This window comes from Plutella xylostella, chromosome 2, assembly GCF_932276165.1.
Source record: "Plutella xylostella chromosome 2, ilPluXylo3.1, whole genome shotgun sequence".
Lineage (NCBI taxonomy): Eukaryota > Metazoa > Arthropoda > Insecta > Lepidoptera > Plutellidae > Plutella > Plutella xylostella.
The window spans coordinates 5,881,014-5,901,975 of record NC_063982.1 but is presented as its reverse complement, the minus strand read 5'-3'; the positions used below and the strand labels follow the sequence as shown (position 1 = coordinate 5,901,975).

The following is a 20,962-nucleotide window of genomic DNA, read 5'->3' as shown; positions in this document are numbered from 1 at the left end:
GTGAAATATAGACTCTCAGTGGTTACTCGTAACTGTAAAGTTATCCGCCGGACTAGATTTGTTCAGATTAAAAAGCTGTGTGGTGAAAAAGTTTGTTCATCAAGATTACGTTTTTTGAACAATGGCCGGCAGTTACATCGTCAACGTCCCAAAACTTAAGGGTCGTGAGAACTACGATGAGTGGGCGTTTGCCGCAGAGAACTTCCTCATTCTAGAAGGAGTGGACATCAATAAAAATCAGCCAGCCGCCAGCCAGACTGCTCATGCAGCCGCAGCAGCAAGTACCGCCATTGTGGACACCGACGCGCAAAAGGCGAAGGCGAAATTAATTATGACAATAGATTCGTCGTTATATGTTCATATCAAGAATGAAAAGACAGTTCAGGATGTGTGGAGTCGCCTGAAATCACTCTTCGATGATTCAGGATTTCAAAGAAGAATCAGTTTGCTGCGTCATCTTATATCGATTCGGCTAGAAGATTGTGAGTCCATGACTTTCTATGTGACTCAGATAGTAGATACGGCGCATAAGTTACGAGGAACAGGATTTCAAATTACTGATGAGTGGGTCGGATGTTTGTTGTTGGCCGGTTTAACGGAAAAATTTGCCCCAATGATAATGGCTATCGAACATTCTGGCATGACAGTTAGCACAGACGTCATCAAATCTAAATTGTTGGATATGAGTGCGGAGGTTGGCAGCACTGAAGGCGCTTTTTTATCGAAAAGTTGGCAGCAGCGCAAGAAATATAATGGCGGCACTGCAGAAATGTCAAAGTCTAAAACGTCACCTTCGAAACCTGTCAATGTCACCAAGAAAATTCGTTGTTATAAATGTAAACAAATCGGACACTATAAAAATCAGTGCAATAACACCGGAAAAGACAAAGAAAGTACAGTGTTTAGCACGTTTTACATGAATTCGACATACAAGAAGACGGATTGGTACATCGACTCAGGTGCCAGTTCTCATATGATTTCCGACAAAGAGTGTTTATCCGATATTACCTTCAACTCGTCCGTGAAACAGATTGTAGTAGCTAACCAAACTACAGTACCAGTATTATGCTCAGGAAACACGAAGTTGACGACTTTAGTGGATGGTTCAGAGTTTGATATCACAGTAAAAAATGTGTTGTGCATTCCTAACCTCACAACTAATCTCCTATCAGTTAGTGAGTTGATCAGAAATGGAAACAAAGTGACTTTCAGTGAAGACATTTGCAGAATATTCAATCGCAATAATGTACTTGTTGGGAAAGCACAGTTAATAAATGGAGTGTACAAACTGAACATAAAACAAGAAAGTCTGTTTGTTGGCACAGCAATGCAGGAAACCAGTATGTTGTGGCATAGAAGGTTGGGCCATATCAACAGTAAAGACTTGAACAGTATGAAGAATGGCGCTGTGGAGGGAATTTCTTACCCTGACAAGGCAGAAATTGACAAGTTCCAGTGTGTCACATGTTGTGAAGGAAAGCTAGCGAGACAACCATTTTCTCACAAAGGTACCAGAAGTGAGGATGTATTAGAAATGGTGCATGCGGATGTCTGCGGTCCCATGGAGACTGTCTCAATAGGAATGTCAAGGTATTTTCTCCTGTTTGTCGATGATTACAGCAGAATGTCATTCATTTATTTATTGAAGTCAAAGAGCGAGGTGATGAAATACTTCCAGGAGTTTAAAGCTATGGTGGAAAAGCAGACAGGGAAGTGCATCAAGGTACTGAGAACAGACAATGGTGGGGAATTCTGTGGAGCCGAGATGGAAAGTTTTATGAAAAAGTGTGGCATTGTACACCAGAAAACAAATCCTTACACGCCGGAGCAAAATGGTATGTGCGAAAGGTTGAATCGCACAATAGTGGAAAGAGCCAGGTGCCTCCTATTTGATGCTAATATGGAGAAGAAATTTTGGGCTGAAGCTGTAAACACGGCAGTATATTTGCGCAACAGAACCTTGGCCTCAGGCTTGCAGAAAACTCCGTATGAGCTCTGGTCAGGGAGGAAGCCAGATCTTAGCCACTTACGTGTCTTCGGGAGCACGGCAATGGCTCATGTTCCAAAGGAAAAGAGACTCAAATGGGACAAAAAGGCAGAAAAATACATACTTCTTGGATATGCAGAGAACACGAAGGGTTATAGGTTATATAATCCTGTCACAAAGCGCATAGTGAACAGCCGAGATGTTGTTGTCATGGAATCAAGCTGTGAAATGACGCAGGCTGTTGTGAGGGAGAAGGAGCCAGATGTACCAGAGGAGGAAGAACAAGAGCAATCACTAAGAGATCCGAATGACAGTACTTATGTACCTGATAGTGAGTGCACAGCAAGTTCATCCAGTGCTGATGAGTTTTATGAACTTGAGAATGAGGCTGTACAACTCGGGCCAGTTGAGCAACCCAGCTTGGGAAAGCGTGAGAGAAAAAAGCCAGAAAGATATGGTTTCAGTAATGTGTGCGTGACTAATGAAGACATACTTGAAGAAAGTTTAACCTATGAAGATGTGATGAACTGCTCAGAACGGGAACAATGGTGCCAAGCAATGGAGGAGGAGCTGCAGTCATTCCATGATAATGAGGCATGGGAGCTAGTGGACAGACCCAGTGATGCTTGTGTTGTTCAGTGTAAGTGGGTGTATAAAAAGAAGTTAAATAGTGATGATACAGTGAGATATAGGGCCAGATTGGTGGCCAAAGGTTTTACCCAAGTACAGGGTGTTGACTATAATGAAACCTTTTCGCCGGTTCTTAAATATTCAACTTTGAAACTGTTGTTTGCTATTAGTGTTAACTTAGATTTAAATATAAGACATTTTGATGTCACAACTGCCTTTTTAAATGGCCATCTCGATGAAACTGTGTATATGCAATTGCCCCAGAATTTAAAATGTGAAGCTAATATGAGTAAAGTCCTAAAGTTAAAAAAGGCCATTTATGGACTCAAACAGTCAGCAAGAGCCTGGTATAAAAAGGCTGAAAATTGTTTAATTGAGCTAGGTTATAAGAAATCTGCTTATGAACCATGTTTATTTGTGAAATGTGATGGTAGTGATAAAACTTATATAGCTCTCTTTGTTGATGATTTCTTTGTGTTTTCGAACTGTAACAAAGATGTAGATTACCTAAAAGTTAAGTGCCAGCTTTAAGTTAAAAGACTTAGGTGAATTGAAGCAGTGTTTAGGTATGAATGTAAAAATAGAAAAAGATAAGATTTATGTGGATCAAGAAAAATTTATTGAAAGATTGTTGTTAAAATTTAATATGAAAGATTGTAAAAGTGCAGAGACACCTATGGAAGTAAATTTGAAATTAGAAAAAGGAGAGAATGTGTCCAGTCAATATCCTTATCAACAATTAGTAGGGAGTCTAATGTACCTAGCAGTTCTAACTAGACCTGACATATCTTTTTGTGTGAGCTATTTGAGCCAGTTTAATACATGCTATAATGAAGTACATTGGAAACATGCAAAACGAGTGCTAAGATATTTAAGCTGTACAAGATCGTTAGGTTTAATGTATGTTAAAAATGTATCAGACATAGTTGGTTTTGTTGACGCAGATTGGGCGTCAGACACTGTTGATAGGCGCTCCTATACAGGTTTTTGTTTTATATACTCAGGATGTATAGTTTCTCACGAGTGTAGAAAGCAACAAACTGTTGCATTATCGAGCACGGAAGCCGAATATATGGCTATTTGTGAGGCCAGTAAAGAGGCTATTTTTCTTAAGAACATTTTACATGAACTGGTAAATAGGAAAAATGGGACAATAACAATGTATAATGATAACCAAAGTGCCCAGAAACTTACAGAAAACTCTATGTACCACAAAAGAAGCAAACATATTGATGTAAGATTCCATTTTATCAGAGAGGCTGTAGAAAATAAACAAGTTAAAATAAATTATTTGAGTACTGTAGAAATGCCAGCAGATCTGTTCACTAAAAGTTTATGTAAAGATAAGCATAGTAAATTTGTTAAGAAAATTGGTATTGTTGATGTAAAGAAGTAACTGTGTTTAGATTATTTTAATAAGTGGTGGTATTAGTATATATGTATTAAAATAATAGTCTAAACTGTGCTATAGAATGTATGTGGCGCCATCTATTATCTCTTTACAGTAACTAATGTATGTCTTGTGTCAAAGTGACAATAAACGTCAGTCTGTTTGAAACTACTCGCGTGTTTTATTATGTAGAAGGTTCGCCAGTAGACGAGCTCCGCATAGTTCGAGTCGAGGCAGTGACGTCTTACTTTTCAGCGGCGCCACTTTCGTTTTAGCGGCCAGTAGTGTTATGACGTCATCACCCGTGTCGGCATCGGTGACGGCGCGGCTGTATATGACGCACGAGTATGCTTTCTCGCTTGCGTCGCAAAACCCATGTAACTCAACTGTTTTATTTGAGCAGTTTAACCATCTTGGTATAGTTAAGTTCTTGATGTTTATCAATTCTAGTTTTATAGATTCCCATTCTTGAATCACTTCCGTCGGTAGCGTATCATCCCACGCCATACCCAGAGTCCATAGTTTTTGAAATATAAGTTTAGCTAGTACTGTTGTGGGTGAAATCCATCCCAGGGGGTCGTACAGTTTGCTTATGTACGAAAGAAGTTTTCTTTTCGTATAAATGTTTTCCTCTTCTGCAGGTAAATTCCAGTTAAAACTGAACACATCCTCTGTCTGATTCCATACGATTCCCAAAGTTTTAGTTGCTTCCTCTTGTTTAAAGTTAAAAATCGTTTCATTGCTCTTTTGCTGTTCTGTCAAGTGTTGTAAGATAGAGGGGTCGTTGCTTGCCCACTTTCTTAGTGTAAATCCTCCCTTCCCGAGTAATTCATACAGTTGTTTTTGTAGTTGTATAGTACCTTCTGCGGTGTCATGACCTGTGATGACGTCATCCATGTAAAAGTCGGATAAAAGTGCTTTCTTTGCATCAGGATAATTGTCACCCTCATCGATAGCTAGCTGTCTCAGTGTACGCATAGCAAGATATGGGGCGGCCTTGGTGCCGAAACTTAAACTGCATAGTTGCATTTCTTGTAAGTGTTCTTGGGAAGATGTTCTCCATATTATCTGTTGCAGTGGTTGTTGTTCTTCAGTCAGAAGTATGTTACGGTACATTTTCTCTATATCCCCGGTAAGGACATATTTAAAGCTTCTCCATTTGATTATGAGCGTCATGATGTCCTTCTGAAGATTGGGCCCTTTCTCCATCAGGTCATTCAGCGAATAGTTGGTACTGGTCTTCATAGAAGCGTTAAATACGACTCTTAGCTTGGTGGTAGTAGAGCTTTCTCGTATGACTCCGTGGTGAGGTAGAAACACTTGTTTTTCGGCATGTTTTGTTGCAGTAGTGGCTGGCTTCATGTGTCCCAGCTCTTTATACTCGTTCATAAAGTTTTTGTATTGCTGAGCAAAGTAATCTTGTCGTGCCATCTTTCTCTCAAGTTGTTTGAATTGTGCGATCGCAGAAGGTTTCGATTCTCCCAGTTTTGTTCTCCAGTCTTCCTTTAACGGCATTTTTACGACGTATTTCCCAGTCTCCAGTCTCTTAGTAGTTTCCACATAGTGGCGTTCACAGTACTCTTCACTCGTAGTACCTTCCATTTGGTTAGGAATGTCTTCTGTTTCCCAAAATCTCGTCAAGTCAGCCAGTTCATTTAGTGTAACTAAACAGTTAAATGTTTTTGTATTTCCGCAAAGTATCCAGCCTAGCTTAGTTTGCTGGGCGACTGGCGCGGTGGCGGTGTCATGTTTCAAGACGCCATCTAGTATGATCTCCTGCCTTATCAAGATGATTATGATTGATCTGTACCTTCTTATATTGTTCATTTGTGTACTTACATACTTGCTCAATACAATGTAAACTTCGTATTGTAAACGAGAGGATTTTCTGCCAACAAACCTCACGGTTTGGCAAATCTATGTGTCTGTAAATTGTATTGTGCTTTTGTAAATAAATGTGTTTAACTAAAAAAATGTGTTTAACTAAGTAGATGTTGGCTCCTAATAACAGGTCTATAGGGCCAGAGATGTAAAAATCTGGGTCTGCCAGTTTGACGTTACTCAGATGATCCCAGTTGTGAGTTTTTAAAGTTGAGTTCGGTAGGTTGTTGATAAGTTTCGTCAATATAAGAGCGTCGGTATCGAATGCGTAATCGGAATGTATTGACTTGCAGTTCAGCTTAAGTTGGCCTTTACTGCTCCCGATTATAGTGCCGACTCCAGACACGGCGGCGCTGAGCTTATGTCTGGGCAGCCTCAGTCGTTGAGCGGCGTTCTCAGTGACAAGAGTAACTTGAGACCCTTGGTCCAGTAAAGCCCGTAGTGTTATGTAGTTTCCTTCGTTGTTCTTTACTTGTATTTGGACAGTTGTTAACAATACTTCTTGTTCATCATTCTTGACGTGATGCGAAGCTCTCGCACTTGAATTTGATGATGGATTCTGAGATGATGACGGATGCGAGTCGTAGTCATGTAATAGAGTATGATGTTTTTTATTACATACTTTGCACACTTTGTTCGATGTGCACTGTTTTCCTTCATGGCTGTATAAACAGTTTTTGCATATTTGCAAATCGCGCACGGCGGCGTTCCTCTTTGTCACACTTAATTCTTGAAATTTCCTGCATTGCATCAAAACATGTTCGTATTTGCAAAGTGGACAGTTTCGGATTGCAGTGTGGAGTGACTTTGGCCACTTTTCTGTTCGATTAAAGTTCATTGGCTTTGAGTTATAATTATTACGTTGATCGTTTTTGTTATAAAATGAAGTTGATGGCTTATTCGGAGATGAAGTAGCTTGTTTTTGCAGGCCTTGCTTGTTTTGTATGGTGTCCAAGGCAATAAATTTTGTTTCTAAGAACTTAAGGAAGTCTTCCAGGATCGGTAGTTCCCTAGGGTCATGTAGTTCATGTATGTACTCGCCATAAGTTATCGGATCTAGTTTTTGCAATAAGATGTGAGTTATAATGCTCTCACAGCTGTTTGTGTCGACGCCGATGTTGTTCAGCCCGTTCAAACACTCCATGGTTGTGTCATGAAGCTTCTTAATGTTATACCCGTTGGCATGTTGCATAGTAGGTTGGTTGAGGAGCGTGTTGAGGTAAGACGAGAAGAGCAGACGCCTGTTGTCGTAGCGGTGGACGATCATCTCCCAGCACGAGTCGTAGTTGTCGGCGCTGATGTTCAGGTGCTGCACTAGTTTCTCCGCGTCTCCTTTCAGTTTGGATTTTAGATGTTGCATTTTCTGAGCATTGTTTAGAAGCGGGTTTGAATGTATAGTTTCCAAGTAAATATCTTTGAAGTTAATCCACTGATTATAGTTACCGTTGAATTCAGGGATTTCCAGTTTAGGAGTCGTTTTTTGGTAGTGAGATTGAGACCAAATCTTTTTGTTTATGTTCCTTTTCATGTCGTCGTACGCTCTCTCCCACTTACTGTACTTAGCTTCATAAGAGAAATCCGTACCCATCAGTATAAAGTTTAGTTCCAAGTTAAGCTTCTCCACAGCATCCCATTTACTTTTCAGAATACTGAGGTGATCTTCTAGCTCCCACTTTTCGTTGATTCGTTCTAAGTCAATTTTTGTCAGAGCGCGAGATAAAACAGCAAAGTTGCAGTCCTGCTGACGAAGCAAGATCTCCGTGTTGTTATCGTTGGCACCTGAGGTCCCGGGCGCCGGGCGCGGGGTCGCCACGCGGGGCGGGGGCGGGGGCGGGGGCGCCTCCACTCGCAGTTGCTCCTGCTGCGTCCCTGGCCGGGGGGAGAACTTCCCTTCCGGCTTTTGGTCAGTTAGTTCGTGGTACATTCGTAGCATGTTCTCCTTCGTATCATAGTACATCTGTCTAGTTTTTTCATACACATCGTTGATGAAATAATACAAGTTCTTGTCGTCGCTCTGTTTCAGTTCCAGATCTCTCTCTTGGAACTCCTTCCAGTGCACAGTTAAAGCTTCTAACCTTTTCTGTAGATATTCCAAGTTTTTACGGCTAGCACTATCTTTCTTAAAGTTGGCACAGATTTGTTTGATGTGGTCGAAACTCTTCTCCTGCTGGATCAAGAGCTCCTGTACGTCTTCGTTAGTCAACGCCATCTCGTCGTTGAAACAAGTTGCTGTAGTTCACAGGTTGCTGTAGTTCACGAAGACCTCTGTTTGTAAGTCCAGAGTCTTCTCGTTGCGCCCGCGTCGCTGTTACCTTCAAACACTATGTGCGTCCTAGGTCTCAATCTAGCTGGGGAGGTCCGCTTGTGGAAGGCCAGCCAGACCGACTCGCTAGTGTCGTCAGGTAAGTGAGCTGCAGCAGCGCGAAATATGTTCAAAGTTCGAAGGACCATAAATGTACGGGTCCGCACGTAGTAGACGGTGAGAATCCCATACACTAGATGTAGTAGTTGATAGTTAGTTGTAGTTGTAGTATTAGGAAGCACAGTCACAGAAACACTGATCTTCACTAAAGGTAAGTAAGTTTATTATGGCCAAAGTATAGTTACACAGTTAATGAGTGGTTTTGAGCCTTGCCCGCGTAAGTAAGTTGCGAGTTCCACGGTTGATACAAGACTGAAGTTAGGTAGGTAATTAGGTCAAAGTAATATTAGTATGAATGCAGTAATAAGTGTATGACGCGTATGACGTCACGCAAGGTGTACGGTTCCGTACATACAGTATTTTGTGACTCAATGCTAAGTTTAAAACCCCTAATGTACTCAAAGGGCGGCAACTATGGGATTAATAAAGAGCCTTCGGGCGTCTTGCACAACAAAGTTAATCAAAATTAAATCTATGACCCCTTGCTCTGACAGTATACAGCAACACAAACTATTTAATTTTATTTAACTTAGTTATGCAAGTCACCCTAAATATAGATACTTACATGCGTAGTAATACAATAATTAGCATCCCTGCACAGCACCAGATTGATCACCTTCCAGTCGAGCGGCGCGGGCGCGGCGAGGCGGCAGGGGGCGCGCGCCGCGTCCCCAGTAGAGACATGTGCGCGCAGCTTGTGCAGGGCTATGGCGCGGAGTTTGAACCTGGTGGGAAGACGAGTGTGATATGTGAGATGTAAATTGACTGGAAAGTTCGTAACTGAGGAACGGCTGAAACGATTTTTGCAAAACTTAGCTTAGTAAACTCGCCATTCAGTCAGCTATCTATTGGAACAATTCACTTGAAAATCTGTCCATCTGTCTTATGGTTACTACGCCACAAACCTCACCTTACCACGAGTATAAAACGCTAGGTCATAACTTTGAAACGGCTAAACCGATTTTCATAAAACCTTAACCAATAGACTCACCATTCAATCAGTTACCTATCATAATAATCCACTTCAAAAGCCATCCATCAATTTTTGATCTACACCACCCCAAACCACCAACACGAGTGTAAAACCCGCCGCCACACATCTCGCACACTCACCACACAGTGAGCATGTCCCTGGCCGGGCACGCGTACTGGCGCGCCAGCCCCTGCAGCATGGTGACCCCGGCCGCCGCCGCCCCGCGCATGCGCTCCGTCATGTGGCGGAGTAGGGCATGTGTCTATGGAACGGCTGAGCCGATTTTTGTGAAACTTAGCTCATTACAATCTACACTAAGTTAGCTCTCTATAGAAATAATCCGCTTGAAAATATGTCTATCCGATTTTGAGTTACTTAACCACAAACCTGACCTAATCACGAAAGTAAAACGCGAGGTCATAACTTCGGAACGGCTGAACCGATTTTTGTAAAAGCTAAACCTTACTCATTAGACTCACTATTAAATCAGCTTTCTATCAATCCGCATTAAAATCCGTCCATCCGTTTCTGAGTTAATTAACCACAAACTTCACCTAACCACGAGTGTAAAACGCGAGGTCATAACTTTAGAACAGCTGAATCGATTGTTACAAAACCTAGCTCATTAGACTCACCATTAAATCAACTCCCTATCAAAACAATCCACATCAAAATCCATCCATCCGCTATTTAGCTATAGCACCCCAAACCTCACCCCAACACGAGTGTAAACCCCGCCGCCACACATCTCGCACACTCACCACACAGTGAGCATGTCCCTGGCCGGGCACGCGTACTGGCGCGCCAGCCCCTGCAGCATGGTGACCCCGGCCGCCGCCGCCCCGCGCATGCGCTCCGACATGTGGCGGAGTAGGGCCCTCTTGAACTCCAGGGTCTCTTTCGTCTCTTCCATCAGCAACTGGAATAGAGGGCTGAGGTTTATTTATTTATTCAGGAACACCAACAGGATACATTATAAAACAATACAAAGGTATTTCTTATTATAAAATACTGATATGTAAGCCTAATTATAGGTATCCACATCATTCTTAAACGATACTACAACAGGGTAAGTTAGGTACTCGTACTTAATCTAAACTAAAGAATAACCTAAACTAAAGATTAACCTAAAAATGTGAAAGATAACAGTAAATCAACACATGAGTTATACTCATGTGTTATATATGATGTTACAGAAGGTACAAGTAATTTGATAGTCCAGATGAGCGGATGGTGTAGTGGTTAGTAACCATGACTGCTATGCCGAAGGTCCCGGGTTCGATGCCGGCTGGGTAAGATATTTGTTAAAAAACAGATATTTGTACTCCGGTCTTCAGTGTAAATACGTATCGATCCTGTCCTCCTGTCCTGTTTATATCCTAACTATCCTAACTAATATTATAAATGCGAAAGTAACTGTTTCTGTCTGTCTGTCTTTCTGTCTGTCTGTCTGTCTGTCTGTCTGTCTGTTACTCTTTCACGCCAAATCTACTGAACGGATTTGAATGAAATTTGGTATACATACGGTCTAGACCCTGGGAAAGAACATAGGCCACTTTTTATCCCTGAATTCCCACGCAAAAACTTTTTAAGGCGAAGCGAAGCGCGCGAGAACAGTACTGTATAAAATGATGTCGCTATCCGCCTAGCAGTCGTGATCGTGTAAATCCCTTTAGCCCAGTTCATAATAATACGCATGGGCCAAGGGTGACCTCTCTAAACCTACGAACGAACGAACGAGAATTGTCACGCAATCGGTACGCTTAATGCAACGTGATAGAGCCGTGTTTAGCGCAGCGCTACGAAGCTTCGGAAAAACCAAACTGCAACACTAACGGAATACTAAATTAATTATGAGGGATAAACAAAATACATTATTTTTACTATAGGTTTGTCAGGTCAAATGTTTCATTTAATAAACTATTGGAAACATATAACCCATCAAAAACAATACTTGTCAAAAAACCCTGCTTGCCAAGTCTCGTAACTCAGTTGTTCTACGGTAAAAAGTTGTGAGATCCATGTAATACCAAGTCTTATCCAGGCAAGCATCTCAATCTTTAAAATATTTAATGTTTTATATAAATATTATATTATTACGAGACTTGGTTTTTTTGACAAGTATTGTTTTTGATGGGATCTCATTTCTTTTTGTATTTTGTAGACAGTTCTACTTTTTTTTCTTTTCGAAATTTAAGAAAATTTGACTATACGTGGTAGCACTGGTAGCCTGATGTGCTTTGTCCGTAGGTAGGTAATCCATCCTTTGCGGATTTAATTTGCATGACGGGAATTTTTTGCTCGATTTGGCAGGGGCACTACCGTGCGCCTATATTTACTTGGTGGGTGCAATGCCGTGCCCCCAGATATGTGATTATAAAATTATTTAAGCAGTTATGTACCTATCTAGAAAACTGGAGCAAAATTGAAAAATTTGAAACGAGCACTACCGTGCCCCCAAATATTTTAGTTTTTCCTTGATTCATACACCAAACACTACTTATATTCCAAATTTGAAGCTTCTAGGTCTGCTAGAAGTGCCTTAGAATTTTTATGATCGGTGAGTGAGTAAGTCAGTGAGTGACAAAATTAAGAAATTTTGACCCGTTATAATTCTTAAACTACTGGTTCAAATTGAATGAAATTTGAAATATACCGTGTCTTTACAATGCCTGCATGGTTAGAGAAAATTCAGTCTTCTAGTTTTATCCACAACGAAGTTACAGGGGGTCGAAAATGGCCTGAATTGCTTCGAGAAAAGGATGGTACGGCCGGGCCGGCCGTGCAGATTTAATATTCGAACACCCAGGCTTGCTACTCCAGTTTACTCGGGAGCTAGGCTGGCTGAGCTGAAATCAAGGGGATATCTACAAAGGTTCCACTCGAGAGAGCCACGTACAGGAACTTCACCCCCTACCAGAATAGAATAGAATAGGAAACATAATAATTATAATACATATTTAATGAAAAAACATGTAATTTAGTTATAAAATGATAACAGTTCAATTTTTTTCAATTTATTTCAATATCTTAATTTATTTTGTGCATGCATATCTTAATTTATTTAAGAAGCATGCCTTTTTACAGCGAAGTACTCTCTTTTTGAAAAAGGCTCTTTCACTTTATGCTACTACACTAAATCTAGATTTAATATGTTGGTGCAAGTGGCCCTAAGTATGTGAGTGACAAACACTACAGTTGGACTAGGGTTGTCAACGTGGTGGAAGGATTAGCCAGTGATCACGATGGTGTGACACATACAAAAACAAAGCCAAAAACAGTCTGCACTTTGTTTACCATCAGATCATTTTGTCAACATGTTATTTTTCCATCAGTTCATGTATTGTTCATCTAAGGCCAGTGTGCTAAATTGTCCATGGCGCACTGCAGACATATACATATAAGTTACTGGTGCTCACCCTAGCCCATGTCGCACCAGTGGCGGCTGGTGCCTCAGATACCCGGTGGTGCGGTTACGAGTATGGGTTTAGTAAATTTTGGAAGAAAAATAGATTACTTATTACAATTAGAAGTAAAAAAAATAAGTATATTTTACCTTATTTATATTTTAAATCAATTCTGCGTTCCTTTTTTGACGCGAAGTTGCTTCTCCGCCGAAACCAAAACAACAAACGGAAAGCAAAATAAAGCATTTAGGGTGGCTTTTATCAAAGTGATAAATGTATTTAACTTTTTATTTAAACACAATTTGTAATTAAATTTCGTAAAACATCTTTTACCACGACTTAAATATGATTAGTAATCTGTTAAACCTAAATGCGGTCAAATGGCTATTTAACTTTACTAAACACATTTATCTACTACGCATGTCATGGCGTCAGTCGCGGCGACCAGCTGACCGACTGGCTGTCAAGAGAACTTTTCCATTTCTAGCATTTTTTCTCAGTGATGTCTAGTTGAGTAGTTGTTGTCTGTGAGAGATTCAGAGGTCATTGTTCAGAGGTTATGTTGAGGTTATCTAATAAATAATGGATTTGTGGGATATTTTGTTTGATGACGATGATGAAGAATTACTTCTCTATATGAATATACCTCGCTCATTACGCTATATTGCAGAAAGAACTTACTTATTTGAGACACTACCGGATAAAAAAATTGTTAGGAGATTTCGTTTGACAAAACAAACTGTATCGCTATTCTATTCTATTCTATTCTATTCTCTGTGGGGGTGTAAGGACCTGCACCTGGCTCTCTCGAGTGGAACCTTTGTGCATATCCCCAAGGTCTAAACTGCCTTCCTAAGCTTGGACCATTTCCCACCACCCTGGTCCACTGCGGGTTGGTGGGTTCACATATCTAGATGTGGTAGATCTAGATATGCAGGTTTCTTCAGGTTGTTTTCCTTCACCGTAAGAGCGATGATATACATTGTACTTAAGTTAAAAGAACTCATTGGTACATGTCAGCGCCGGGATTCGAACCCGCATCTCTGGCGTGAGAAGCGGGCGCTTACCCGACTGAGCTACCACCGCTCGCTAAACTGTATCGCTTCTACTACAAGAAATTCAACATCATCTTGAATTTATTTCCACCAGGTAAGTAGCTAAGATATTGAAATAATAAAGTTATCTGAATACATAATTATCTTATACTTTTATTTGTACCTATAATTATTGTTACTAGAAATAATGCAGTTACTCCAATGAACCAGTTGTTATGCACACTCCGATATTATGCAACTGGCAGTCAGTTAATTACTTGTGGAGATGTGATAGGTGTGGAAGAACCAACAGCTTGCAGAATCATTCATAGAGTTACTCATGCAATAGCATTATTGTATAAAATATACATTAAATCTCCTGATACCATTCAGGAACAACGTTTTTTTGCTCTCTATAATGTGCAAGTATGGTTCCAATACATTGCACAATAAATCTTGTTCTTCCCTTGTAAAATTAGGGGCACGAACACGAGAAGAAGTTGCTTGACTATTCATTTTACTTTGAAATCACAACAACAAATAAATACAAAACACCACCACGCGGTGAAAGCCGAAATAAGTTTTGTTTATGTTTTGAAATAAGTAGTGTTATTTTCTCTATGTTTGAAATTGATAGATTGACTCCGTTTTACGCTGAGTCGTTTCGAATGTTCAATAAAAAATATGAAGTCTCTTATTAAAAGATGTGGAACTGAACGTAAATAACAAATCGCAGGATGCTAAACGCATTTAACTAAATAGTAATCGAAAGACCATGGTGAATTATGAAGCTAAACATGTTTAGGATAAAATTGTTTAGTGCATTAAACGAAATTAGCTAAATGAATTTATGTAGTATTTAAATAGAAGTTCGTAACAGCCACCCTTAGGGTGACTTGCATAACAAAGTTAAATAAAATTAAATAGTTTGTCTCTTGCTCTGACAGTATAATGTCAGAGCAAGAGGTCATAGATTTAATTTTGATTAACTTTGTTATGCAAGACGCCCTTAGTCTCTCACATCCACATAACCATTTCTTTTTATTGTACATTTCACTTTTGAAAATTAAGTTAAGTACTTAAGTAGGTATAAGTTTTTTTTTTGTTTTGCACTCCTGTTTTAAGATGAGAAAAGGCCGAGGCGGCCCAGCAGATTTAATGTCTAGTCTATTTTGAAATGTACTATTGCTTTTTAAGAAGTCAATATTGTATTTTGCACTAACTGAGCCGATGGTCCCGGGTTCGATTCCCGGCTGGGGCAGATATTTGTTTAAACACAGATATTTGTTCTCGGGTCTTGGATGTGCCCGTAAAATGGCAATAGGCCCGCCCCCTATTACATTGGGACTAACATAACACTCTGGCGAAAAGTGGGTGCAGCAATGCACCTCTGCCTACCCCGCAAGGGAGTACATTAGTACAAGGCGTGAGTGCGTGTGTGTGTATATAGGCGGGTATATAGCAACTACTTCGTGTTTAGGTTTGAATGATTCCTATTGACTAGTAGGACTTATTGGTATCATTTGCATCTTACTTTTGATTGACAATTATTGCAAATAAGCTAAAAATAATAAAAAAAAAAACGACTTCAAAAAACCAGTAAAAATATAAGGTTTAGACATGGTTTAGACCATTTCTATGTGACAGTACAAATATATCTAAGCTGATACTGTTTTTATTTCTTACTTGTGTTTTTTGAAGTCGGTTTTTTATTTTTTTAAATTATTATTTTATTGAAATAATTATTCATATGAAATTAAATGTTTCATCTTGCGACCAATCCATTATACCACTGAGGAAAAAAATACTACGTTATAATTATACGACAACGAACACAACCTGCGCAGCACGATGTAGAAGCCAGAATGAAGCGGACGCGCGAGTGTAAACACTCACTCGCGTGCGACGCGAGCTCGGCGCGAGCTCCTTTGACTCGTGCCCCAAAAACCGCTCCGGACGCGAGCGCCGCGAGTGGCGAGGCGAGCGAGGAGGCGAGCCACGAGCGTCTGTTCACACTCGCGCCTCGCCCCTCGCCTCCTCGCTCGCCTCGCCACTCGTGCGCGAGTGTAAATGGGGTATAAAACTGCATACAGTTTGTACTGAGCGTCTTCCGTCTCACGCGCCGGGCGATTTCCATCCTGTTTCATACTACATGTAGGAGCTCGCTCCGTGCGACAATCCGAGCGCACGAGGCCTTTTTGTTCAAGCAAAAATAAGATCTAATTCTTTCGCAGTAAAAAATCAAAATAGCCCAGCTCGATTTAATTTAACTCATAACAATAATCAGATTTATGTAATTTCTGTTTAGGGTAGGTACTATGGTTGTTATATTGGAATTTTTTGTGAAGTTTTTTTTTGACGTACCTAGTATGGTATAGGAAGAAAGAAGGTACATATTTAGAAGGTTTTTAAATGGTAGTGCGTTGCATGGACGCACTTGAGGTGTAGCCGCCGCTGTGTCGCACTATCTTAGTTAACCACATAAAGAAAGAAAATTCATTTATTTCAAGCACACACAGAAACAACATAAACATAAATAAAAAGTTCTCAAACATTATAAAAAAATATTGTTGCTTTCAGGTGCCGAAATGGGTAGAAGCCATTCCAGCTCAGCTTGATGCCATGGCAGGACATAGCGCTGGTTTTCAGCTAGAACCCTGGGTGTTTTAGTTAAATTTTGAAACAAGGTTACCTTTTTAGAAGCTTCAAATACATTTGATATAATCATCGCCTGCCGTTTGATAAATGCAGAAGTGTCATCACTATACACCCTGCCCGGCTGGCAGTCAAATTTTAATGGTAAAGCTGTCTCTTTCAAAATTAAGTACTTGCTGAATCCCATTTTGTACTTCAGGAAATTTACCGTATCACTTTCCATCTGAAACAAGTCAAATGCAGTTCACATTCATCATCATCACAGCCCATCACATCCCTACGGCCTCTGAGTAGGCTGAATGAATGCTGTCGTAGCAGCAACTGGGACCCACACCTTACAGTGCCGTCCGAAGCATGAAGTGTCCAGTAAAGAACCACTTGAAATTAGTCACCCATCCAATGGCTGATCCTCAGTGATCAGTTACTATCACTGAAGCTAGCTCGACTATGGATGCTTCACATTAATATAGCAAACTTACATTTAAAACTAGTTTCATGGAAACCACACATAGCTCTTAAAATCAGCCAGCTGAAGTGGCAGTGGGCTTGGCCATACCAACCAAATAACTAGGCAGCAAGTCTGCTAAATGAGAATGTCGAGGTTACTCAGAAGTTATAACCTCAAATCTGTATCAAAATCAAAATATTTACACTGTGTAAGTAGGTATAATAAATAAATATAATGTTTACTCACATCAAAATGATCTTCACAAAAGTACATGGCGCATTTCATAGTTTTGTAGTCAAATTTAATCCTGGCAAGTTGCATCCACTTTCTGCGTAAGTTTACCTTCTTTGAAACACTAAAAAAAAGTTTATCCGGTGTTTTTTTACTCGTGTTGTTACATTTTGGAACTGCACACCATTTGACATTATCCATTTTTCATACTCAAGTTAGATCTATTCGAACTTTTGTATGCTTTGCTTTTGCTTTTGTTGTTTGTTTGATGTTTGTTGTTTCGTTTCGTTTCGTTTCGAGAGGTGACGTCACACACAGACTCCCAAGGCGCTGGCGCTGGCATTGACAGCTGTCAGTTGCGTTTCCATGTAAGCTAATAGATGGCGTTGTTATAGGTTGAAACCATCCAAATTTACGATACAGGCTTAGGGCCTTATCACACTGGCGAGTTGCGAGCGAGTTGAGAGCGGGACGAGTGCACAGCGAGTTCCAGCCTAGTACTTTCTATACAACCGCGCGACAAGACTACTCATAACTTTTGATGGTACCTAGCTCATACGTATCGTGAAATAATGCACGTTCAAATGAAACTGGTAGATGGTAAATGAGATTGGTAGTTTTTCCGTACTGTCGTACATGCCGCCATTTTAGATACGTTTCTTTATTGGCAGTTTTATCTAATAGAGTATGTTTAGCGTATGGTATTCGCATGGCAGTTTTGTAGACAAAGTTTGTTTAGTGCACTGACCTTCTTGGCAGACTCCACTGGTCTCTTGGGCCGCCACTTGCCCCGGTTCCGCTTGACTATTCCATTCAGCACCGCGGCCCAGCCCCCGGCGCGCGCCAGATTCCAAGCCAACATCCGTAGAGAACACTTCCTACAATCTTCTACTAGCCTAGTACCTACTTTCTATACAACCGCGCGACAAGACCGCTCGTAACTTTTGACGGGATCAACCGATTTTGATGAAACCTAGCTCATACGTATCGTGAAATTTTCTACGTTCAAATGAAGGTTCGTTGAATGACATTGGTAGATTTGCACTAGCCGCCAATTTAGATACCTACGTTCTTTTATTGAAGACATGGCATTCACATGGCAGTTTTGTTGACAGAGTTTGTTTTATAGAGAGTGTACTGACCTTCTTGGCAGACTCCACAGGTCTCTTGGGCCTCCACTTGCCCCTATTCCTCTTGACGATGGCGTTCAGCACGGCGGCCCAGCCCCCGGCGCGCGCCAGGTTGGCATCGAACTCGTGCGGGCGCCGCGGCGCCGTTATCGCTCGGGTCTGTTTCACCTGAAGTGAGGAGTCATTTTAAGAGGAATAAAAATGTTATCTTTCTTCCAAATACCTGCTTCTGTCTGACATTAGTGGCTTGCTCAAACATGAACATCACACTAATACCTAATATGATTACACTGACTAAGTATTGTGGTCGAGTCAGTATCCTCTGCCAAGCACTATTGCTAGCCGTTTACTGGTCGAGGATCGGCCCATGATACCGTCTGCTACTCTACTAGGTGGGTGTAAAGGTACCCACGGCCTGTCATAAAACAGGCCAGACAAGATCGCATCACGCCTGGTGATGCCGGCTTCATTTGTTGTTCACATCTGGTCGCCGCCGCGACGGTTCCCATGGCCTATCGGTCGCTGAGAAATCCGGCCATGGGAAGCAAGCTTAACAAGGGTTTAAACAGTCTGTGGTCTCACCAGGTCGAAGAACCTGGTCTTGAGGTCCTGCAGGCGCTGCGTGAGGCGGTCCTCGGGCACCGCCAGCCGCGCCGCCGCCGCCGCCAGCGCGTCTGCGCGGGATTTGCAGCGCGAGGAGGGACACGGGCACTGGGGGAGAATAGTCGGTTAAATAATAATAATAAAGGTGTGAAAATCAATGAAAACTAATAATATACAATATCTTTATTCAAATAATGTGTACAATAATAATTGTTATGGCCATCTAAACAGAGAATTGGTAGAGTGATACAATTTAATGATGAAGATTTTCATTACTCATGCATATTATGATGAAACTAATGACTGTATAACCTAGGGTAACAAAATATCCTCCATTGTGTTTATGAGTATTATTTCTAACGTGTCACAAATATAAAATAATAGTAAATGCATGTATTACCGTGGCCTTGCTATTAACATGTCCCCACAGCACGGGGTGTGCCGCCACCAGCTCCGACATCATCAGCAGCTGCGGCTCCGACCACGTCCACTCCTCTCCGGTCCCCGCATCCACAGCGACCCCTGCATCCGTAGTCACCCCTGCATCATCCTCACCGGCACACGTAACCAAAGCACTGATTCTTCTAAACGGAACATTCTTGGGAAACCTGGCGCCGGTCTCTGCTATGTACAGCCGGTCATCGTCCTCCAGGTCCGAGGAATCACTCTGCATCTCCATGGTCTGTGTGAGACAGATGAATTAATGTTTTGTTTGTTATGTCCACTTTCTTATCTCCCATCAACAATTAGATATTATCTGATTTAAGTTATGTATCCTTTAGTTGGAATGAATGAATGAAGAATAACTATTTTACAGCAGTAGGTACATGTATACCAAAGGTTAGTAAATTCTAGTTAGTGGAATCTTGGTTGGTTCTGTATGATTAGGGTAATCCACTAAGACCCCATGTGCAACATGGTATGTGCAACATGGTATGTGCAAAAAGGGATGTGCAACATGGTATGTGCAACATGGGTGTGTCTTTGTAGATCAAGCTTTTTAGATCAGGTAGGCTTCAAGCAGTTCTAAGCTTTAATGTTATCAACAAATATATTCCATAATAATGCCTACGAACAGAAAATACTTACTTTATGTTGAAAGACAAATATTTATGATGAACCTGTTGCTTCCCTTCATATAGCAGAAGAGATAGAAAAGAGAGTTTAAGAAGCCTTGTTTTATTCTTTAGATAGAAAATATCATAATACATTACGATACATTCATACTATTATAATAATTGAAGGTATGTTAACATACATAATTATATAGCTGCTTAAGACCATACACACACATTTTAATAGTGTAATTTTATAGAATGGCCTAGCAACCCAAGATAAAAGATTGCCGACATCACAGACCATCAACATTTGCCCATAATCGTCCACAGCTGGAAACATTCGCCTGCCAAGGAGCGCCGCGACACCCCAGCCTTGGACTTACAGACCCTTGCCTATTCAACCACTGCCGGGTTTGTGGGTCATCTCGGCTACCAACTAACTGTCACAACACACGAAATAAAAGTCGCCCTTGCCGGGATTCGAACGTGAGCTAGAAGGCTGCAGTACTGACTATGTTCTTAGGAGTTGCTACAGTAGCAAGAAAACAAGAGGTTATTTATCAATATTATAACACAAACCTTTACCAAATTCGTCACTTTAGACCTGACCGTCCGCTAGCTCATGAGGACACCAGAACAAAGACAGGAGGCATTAACATTTTTTGTTTTAGGAGATTTATTCACGCGCAAACGTATTCAAAACACAAACGAAACGCTAAAAACGCCAATCAATAATTTTGACTTTGACGTTATCCGCTTTCATTTGACATTGACATTGACAGGATAGACGCCAGATGTAGTGTTGTACTAATAACGAACCGGTAACCTAGAATGTAATCGATCGAATGGGTTCTAGAATGGGTCACAATCCCCCTTCCCCTTTAGCGGCCCAGCTGAAGGGAACCTTGCACCTTCGTTATTTCATGCGTCGTAAGAGTTAAATTTGACAGAGGCGAGTTTCACATTTACCTAGGCCCCCACCGTACTAATGTACTCCCTTGCGAGGTAGGCAGAGGTGCATAGCTGCACCCACTTTATGCCAGTGCTATGTTTACCCAATGTAATAGGGGGCGGGCCTATGGCCATTTTTTAGGCACACCGAAGACCCGACAG

At 41.0% G+C, this 20,962-nt stretch overlaps 1 protein-coding gene and 1 long non-coding RNA gene across 2 annotated transcripts in view; one reads left to right on the top strand and one right to left on the bottom strand.

Moving 5' to 3' along the window:
- Positions 1-20,647, bottom strand: part of LOC105392020 — a 63,938-nt gene extending 43,291 nt beyond the window's left edge. The window contains exons 1-6 of the mRNA XM_048622469.1: positions 20,429-20,647; positions 19,192-19,473; positions 18,771-18,899; positions 18,201-18,356; positions 10,045-10,202; positions 8,876-9,035 (exon numbers count right to left, since the gene is read on the bottom strand). Of these exons, the coding sequence (XP_048478426.1) occupies positions 8,876-9,035; positions 10,045-10,202; positions 18,201-18,356; positions 18,771-18,899; positions 19,192-19,470 (882 nt within the window). The 5' untranslated portion in view covers positions 19,471-19,473; positions 20,429-20,647. The remainder of the gene's footprint in view (positions 1-8,875; positions 9,036-10,044; positions 10,203-18,200; positions 18,357-18,770; positions 18,900-19,191; positions 19,474-20,428) is intronic.
- On the top strand, positions 13,654-14,611 carry LOC125489370. Its single transcript, XR_007266929.1, has 2 exons — positions 13,654-13,839; positions 13,928-14,611. It is a non-coding gene; the product is annotated as an uncharacterized LOC125489370 (long non-coding RNA).
- Positions 20,648-20,962: the final 315 nt, after the last annotated feature.